At 37.5% G+C, this 7,644-nt stretch overlaps 1 protein-coding gene across 1 annotated transcript; it reads left to right on the forward strand.

The window, feature by feature from the left end:
* Positions 516 to 7,440, forward strand: LOC8076427 (ankyrin repeat-containing protein ITN1). The gene is made up of 3 exons (XM_002436862.2): positions 516 to 901; positions 4,572 to 5,251; positions 6,589 to 7,440. Exons 1-3 carry the CDS (start codon positions 538 to 540, stop codon positions 7,297 to 7,299), a joined length of 1,755 nt encoding a protein of 584 aa, XP_002436907.2. The 5' UTR covers positions 516 to 537; the 3' UTR covers positions 7,300 to 7,440.

Here is a 7,644-nt window from a genome sequence, read left to right on the forward strand (position 1 = left end):
CATTCGCCGCCGGTGATGGCCGACGTAGCCGGAAACGAAACCGACCAAGGCGCTGCTGCGAGGAAGAGTGACGACGCATGGGTACAGCAAGGGAAACTAGATCCCCAGCTGTTGATGGCTGCTCACTGCCACGACAGCAAGCGGCTCAAGGAACTGCTCCGGGTGAATATTAACGACGAGGATCATGCGGATGGCGGCGGCATTGGCATGGTGGGGGCGGCGCCAGCATCAGAAGCCGTCGTCATCGTGGATGTCGTCCCTCGCCGTCCTCCTCCTCCTTCTCCGGCTGCTTCTGGTGCACCACCACCACCACCACCACCTGACGAGGGGATGACCATGGAGGGGGACTCCCTGCTGCACGTCGTTGCGGCATGCGGCGACGGTGACGACGACTGCCTCGACTGCGCCAAGATGATCGTCCACGACAAGAAGCACAAGGGCGGCGGTGGCGCTGCTGCGATGCGCCTAGCCCTTGAAGCGCGCAACAGCAATGGCGACACGCCCTTGCACCGCGCGGCGGCTGCCGGGAACGCCAGGATGATCTCCTGCCTCCTTGATCTCGTGGCCTGCACAGCCGCCGATGATGATGAGGCGGCAGCGATAATGAAGGCGTTGGTGAGGACGCAGAACAAGCGTGGGGAGACCGCGTTGCACCAGGCGGTCCGCGCTCCTGCTGCCACCAAGGTGGCCTGCGTCGACCGGCTCATGGACGTGGATCCGGAGCTGGCCTGCATCCCATTCCCACATCAGCAGGAAGATGCAGCATCCCCACTGTACTTGGCTATCTCACTGGGTGAGCTCGGGATTGCACGGCATCTACATAGCAAGAGTAAAGGCAACGTGTCTTATTCCGGACCAGATGGACGTAACGTCTTGCATGCAGCGGTTCATCGTGGCCAAGGTAAAATAAAATTAATTAATTCCGGTCGATCCCCCTCTAGATCTTTCTTTCTATCTACAGTCATCTACAGTTCTACACACACTAACAAAACGAATTAACACGGAAACGATGACGACACAGACGAAATGATCTACCCCAATTTAATATAAATACTATGAACCGGGCTCTCACACAGGCTAGAAAAATATACTATTTAATACATCTGACTGAATTATTTATTTTATATTATATATTATGTATTTTCTTTTCTTTATTTTCTACAAGTTGATATAATACCAATTATCGTAAACTTATCAATTATTTTTTTTCTGAGCGACAAGATTTATACGTTTTTATCCATATTCATAGTTTTAATTTGCATGAAACTGATTAGTTTGAAATCTTACCATTAACTATGGTGGCCCTTCCTGCATCTTATATCTTATGAAGTGTTGAATCGAAATTTTGATTTTTCAAATTCTATCCTTATTGACGGCTATAGATACTTTTGTGGCCCCGAGTTGAAATTTTATGTTTATTGGATCTTTTATTAACTCTCCTTTTTGCACTTTCTAAAAAAGAAAAAGTCTACATAACCCTCTCAACTATATACGGTGGACTATTTCACCCCCTAAACTCTAAAACTGGATTTTCTATCCCCTAAACTTTCTAAAACTGTTCAAATAACCCCCTCAAGCGGTTTTGGACGGCGGTTTTGGACGGTGATTTTGTCTTTTTTTTTTATTTATTTTTGCTAAATATTTGAAAAATCATAGTAAATCACAGAGAAATCATAAAATAAAAAATCTAATTTCCTTGGACCCCAAATAAGTAGATCTACATAGTGAACATATAATATGATATGCTTTAGTACAATGTTTTTGTTGTAGCTTTTAGATCTATGTTTTTTTTGTAATTAATTACAATAATTCATAGATCTAAAGTTATAATAAAAACTTTATCCTAAAACATATCATATTATATGTTCACTGTGTAGATCTACTAATGTAGAGTCCAACAAAATTATATTTTTTATTTTATGATTTTTCTGTGATTTAATATGATTTTTCAAAGATTCAACAAAAATAAATAAAAAAGAAAAAGACAAAATCATCGTCACTGTAGCAAAACCACATCCAAAACCTCTTGAGGAGGATATTTGACCGGTTTTAGAAAGTTCAGGGGGTAGAAAATCTGGTTTTCATGGGGTGAAGTAGTACACCCTATATAGTTGAGGGGGTTATGTAGACTTTTTCCTTTCTAAAAATAAATATTTTAGGTCATATAGTACATTCTTAAATATAAAATAGCATATACAATCATTTGAAATCTGCACTATATCATTTAAGATAAGTGATAGAGCTTGAAGTGAGATCTCGAATGGGGGTACTAGTGCAACCTTAAGAGAATTTTAATAAACCATATAATGATTGATTTTTTTGTCATGGTAATCTTAAAAGGCTGAGTAAATATAGCCACCAGTTATATACCCCATACTTCTCAAGATGATTGAATTTTTCTATCAAGGTTATATGCATGTACAATAATTATGGTTATATTACCAATATCGGCGTGTCAAACATATAGTTAATACATATAAAATTATCTAGAGTAATAATCAAGTATAAATTATATGTTATGGTTACTAATATGGTTTTAAAATATTTTAGTAGAATCATAAGTATAAGAGTGATCAAGAATTTTTTTTGTGATGATAACACTCATGCATGCGGGTATGATATGTATGCTTACATTTTCAATCCTAACATACTAACATTGATAGAAGTGGGTAATCCATGCTCTATGGTTATTTAAATAATTTTTATTGGAAGATGTTGATAATCTTTAGATGTAGATTGGAGAGGATATTTAGTTTTTCATATAATAAGATAAAGATTGGGTTACATAACTTATCTATCATAATACGAGTCTATGGGTAATTGGCATAGAATAGTTTAAATATAGAGTATTGTGTCACTTTATGTGTTTTACGCAATAGCATATAGGTGGGTAATAATTTAAAAAGTAAAAAAGATTCAATAGATATTATTGTCAACAATTATTAGATTATACATAATTGATAATCAAATGATTTAGATTTTTGTGAGGATTTTAAGATCTATCTTTTGTTTTCTATCATGTCTCGTTAGATTAATTTGGATTCTCCATTAGAGATCTCTACATAGAATTTCTACTATTTATCATTTTTCTAGCATGATATATATCTAGTTGAAACCTAATATTAAAATTTATAAACTCTAGTTGCATCCCTTTCTGTGACTTCATGAATTATAGTCTAGTTTTCGACTTTTAATTGAGTTACGCTATTTTTTTGCACATGTCAAGTAGAAATTCTAGTGCTTTTTCATATTTTAGTAAAATATATATTTTTTGTTAAAAAGAGTTTAGGCCCAAATTTCCACATGTTAATTAAGTTGAAACTGAAATTGCACCTAGCATTAAACCTGTTGAATTTGTTATATATCATGGGATTATTTGTGTGTAGTATAGTTTATATATTGTAGGGTCCTTAAGATTAAACTACCAGTATATATGACAAATTATTTAATTAAAGTATATACACTAATTTAAATAACAACTTATGAAATTAATTATTATATAGTAGTAATATATTTTAAAGTGAATTATTAGTGTTTTGTTATTGCTACGTGGTTTGTCAGTGAAATATTTTCCCATGCATCATAAGTTTTTAAAATAAATATTTATCCTAATGTGTATATGGTTAGTTGGTATATGGTCAAACATAGCATTATGGTTATTTAATTTCACAGTTGTATAAATTTTTAACTCAGAAACATATATGTCTTATAGTTTATGGATATTAATTTATTTTTTTAATAATATATATTAGCATTTACATGTAGATTTGAGAGATATTCTTGTTTATTTTTTTATAATGGCTGAGATAGATAGAATTATAAAGGTAATACATTATATTATCTTTCATAACAACATATACGGGTAGGTTGAGTGTAAATTTAGGAGGTTATTTTGAATTATCTTTCATAATTACAAAGGAGGGTAATCTATAAAATTATTATGGTGTATTTTACATTACTTTTTGTAATGACACATTTGAGCAATTTAGATACAAAGTTAGATGGTTATTTTGAATTATGTTTCATAATAACAAAGGTGGTAATTTAGATGCAACGTAAGAGGATTATTATGAATTATGTTTCATAATGGCAAAGTGAGTAATTTAGATGCAAATTTTAGGGGTATTTTTTATATTTATTTTCATAGTGACATATGTGGGTTATTCATATACAAATATAGGAAGTTATTTTGAAGTATCTTTCGTAAATTCGTGTGTTATTTTATATATTTTTTGTAATGCTAGGTTGATAATTTTTTAAAGATTACAATAGGTCTAATGACTATTATCAGCGATGATGATTAAAGTCTACCAAAATTAAATAACAAATATTTCTAATTATTATAAAATTTTCTAAGACTTATATTTTTTCCTGTTGCGTCTACCGAGAATTAATGTGCTGCCTCCATTCATGCCTCTAATTAGTAATAGTTAGGTTTATTCCGTAAAGAAAGGTAGTAGTAAGATTTATCTGTTTTCCAAAATGAGGCTTATTGTGCTGCTTTGCCAAATAGTAAGATCAGAATATAATCAATAATGCAAAGTGCGTGCATGTGTTTGTATATGACGCAGCGGCAGCGCTGCCTATGGTTTTGGAATGGCTCAAGAAGGATCCGAAGGCGATGGAGGACGACGACATGCCGCGGCAGCAAGAAGAAGGCCAAGGGCACGCTGATCTCCTGTCGCATCTGACTAGCCAGAGGGACAAGGAGAACGGGAGCACCCCTCTTCACCTGGCTGCATCATGGAGTGGCTTGCCTTCGGCAAACTGGTTCCACAGAACGCACCCATACTTTTGGGGATGGTCAGGGTCACCAGCGAGGATGCTGCTGGACGCTAACGAGTCCATGGCGTACCAGCCAGACAAGAGAGGGTTGTACCCCATACACGTCGCAGCGGGTGCCGGCAGCCTCCGCGTGGTGAAGGCGCTGCTAGGAAAGTGCCCGGAGTGCGCCGTCCTGCGGGATGCCGAGGGAAGGACCTTCCTCCACGTCGCTGTGGAGGAGGGTCGCTACGGCGTGGTCAAATACGTGTGCCGCCAGAATCCAGGTTTAGCCTCCTCCTCAATCCTGAATGCGCAGGACAAGAATGGGGATACTCCGCTGCACCGCGCTGTCCATGCTGGGTACTCGGGAATCTTCTACTGTCTAGTTCGCAATCCGTGGGTTCGCCTGGATGTGCAGAATAACAAGGGCAGGAGACCTATTGATGTTTCATGGAGCACCATGCCTTTAAGGGTTTACTATGCATGGGTAAGAGATTCTATACTTGTCATATACACATTAGGCCCCTTATTATCATTATTATTATCGCATATGCCTTCCCTTGTACTAGTACGATATATATATATACTTAATTCATAATTAGGCCAGTCTCAGCGGTGGATGTTTCATGGACCTAAAACAAGGTACTAGCTTAGTAGCAAATATGATGACATGACACAATACTAATGAATAGGGAGATAGATGATCAAAATTTAGTAGGAGTGAAATGATTCTGACGGGATGAAATTAGTCTACGTTGCCTCCAGCAGATGAAAGTTTTAGAAACTGGGGCATGAAAGCCCTATAAGACTAGTCTGAATCGAGTTTTCATGACCCATTTTCCATGACCCCTATAATGCCCTGTATTTTTAGATGCACCATATTCCGAACACCTCTAAAATTGTCATTTTCAGAGGCGGCTAGGCATTCGAGCAATATTTAGAAATGGAGAAATCTAGCTGTGTCTAGAATTTTTAGAGGTGGTCGGCAATTTGGCCTGCCCCTAAAAACAGTGCATAAAATTTATAACATTTTCAAATCAAGTTGGATGAAGATAAACTTTATTTAAAGTTACAAAACTCAAGGATATATCACAACCTTTTTAATGAAATCATTTAACGCACTAAAGTTTTTCTTTAAATTCTCATCATTTGAAATTTAATATTTATTTTTTTAAATGACCTCCGATGGACAAATGGCCTAAACTAAAGTTGTTGTACTTAATAAAGGGATATGAAACTCCATCTATTCCAAATAGTAAGTCATTCTAGTTTTCATGATATGTAGTTTTTGCTACGCACTTACCTATACGTTATTCCAATAGGTACATAATAAAACTATATATCTCGTAAAGCCAGAATGACTTATAATTTAAAAAGAATGGAGTAATTGACTACTTTTTTATTTAAAATCATCATTAGTGGCTGCAAGTTATGTTTTAAGTTTTTAGATTTTGAAATTCATGTTTTGAAAATTTTTAAAGTACCTAAACTAAAGTTGTTGTACCGAGAGAGATGGAACTCTAGAGTTGATGGCCTTTTTATTTTAAATCACTTAGGGCCAAGAAGTTATATTTTAAGATTAATGATTTGAATTTTATATGTTTTTGAGTTTTTCAAATGACTTCGAACGAAGAAATGACTTAAACCAAATTAGTTATATTATTTGAAGAGATCTAAAACTTTCTGGTCTAGAAAGTGGGTCAAGTAGCCATCTCAACGAATGGTTTCCGGCCACCTCTAAAAAACGACAGCTACTAGTAGTATTTCTTTGGATGTATTATATATTTATTTAATTTATTATATATCTATAATTCGTTCATGCAGGATCCAAGAATACACATACAGAAATATTTACTAAGAGTGGGAGCTCCCTATGGTGAAAGTCGTGGTGACCTCTTCGGCCAAAAGCATGTTCTCCGCAAAGAAGACGAGGACAAGATATCGGAGAATCTAACAGCTGCAGTACAAGTCATGTGCATTTTTTCCGTCCTGATTACAACTGTGACATTTGCATCGGCTTTTACGTTGCCCGGAGGCAGCCGATCAGCCGGCGACGCCGGCGGTGGTGTCCCCGGCACACCGGTGCTTGCGGGGAGCAGCTACGTTTTTGATGCGTTTATCCTGTCCGATGCTCTGGCATTTATCTTCTCCCTCTACGCCACCTCCCTCCTGCTCTATGCCGGGGTGCCTTATGGGACACTCAACGCCCGCTTCAGCAATATTAATCTTGCGTACACCCTGCTGTGGCATGCTGGAAGAAGCTTGCTGGCTGCTTTTGCCCTAGGCCTCTACGTCGTGCTGCTTCCAGTTGCCCGCACCATTGCCATTGCGGTCGCTGTCCTGATGGTTATCATTGCAATCGGGTTCCTCAAGGCTTCGGAGGGCATCAACTCTATGATTGTGATCGGAAGAATCCCGATACCGGCAGTATGGAATGTTGTGTTAGGATGGGTCGTTTATGTGTTAGACCACTTTTGGTCCACCATAATAATCTTTGGCCTCCCAGCTATTCGCAAGTGGGGAAACTTACCTTAAGGTCGTATGAGGTAGAGAGTATAATGCATCCATTGCCATGTATAAGCTAACATTCATCAGTACTACTACTACATAGTCGTCGTCCGTGCGCACGGGTGTGTATTGTATATATTACGCCAGTTTTAATGGAGAGCATCCAGTTACCAAGATTGCCATGTGTGAGCAATGCAGAGTGCAGACTTGATTTGAAGAATAAAACTACCTCTCACTTGTGGAGTTTCTTTTCATTGTTTCCAAAACAAGTTGCAGCAATTAATGTACCATAGATATTGTGATCTAATGTGTCATGCAATTATGTAGTCTTTTGAAATTATACAACTAAACAGTCATGTCGACAACTAAAAT

This window comes from Sorghum bicolor, chromosome 10 (genome assembly GCF_000003195.3).
Source record: "Sorghum bicolor cultivar BTx623 chromosome 10, Sorghum_bicolor_NCBIv3, whole genome shotgun sequence".
NCBI lineage: Eukaryota > Viridiplantae > Streptophyta > Magnoliopsida > Poales > Poaceae > Sorghum > Sorghum bicolor.

What these genes read in the sequence shown, in the direction of transcription:
- LOC8076427 (XM_002436862.2), top strand. Translation starts at nt 538, where the DNA reads ATGATCTCCTGCCTCCTTGATCTCGTGGCCTGCACAGCCGCCGATGAT. An exon ending in AGCGGTTCATCGTGGCCAAG is followed by an intron (nt 902 to 4,571) that starts GTAAAATAAAAT and finishes TATATGACGCAG; the next exon opens with CGGCAGCGCTGCCTATGGTT. An exon ending in TAAGGGTTTACTATGCATGG is followed by an intron (nt 5,252 to 6,588) that starts GTAAGAGATTCT and finishes TCGTTCATGCAG; the next exon opens with GATCCAAGAATACACATACA.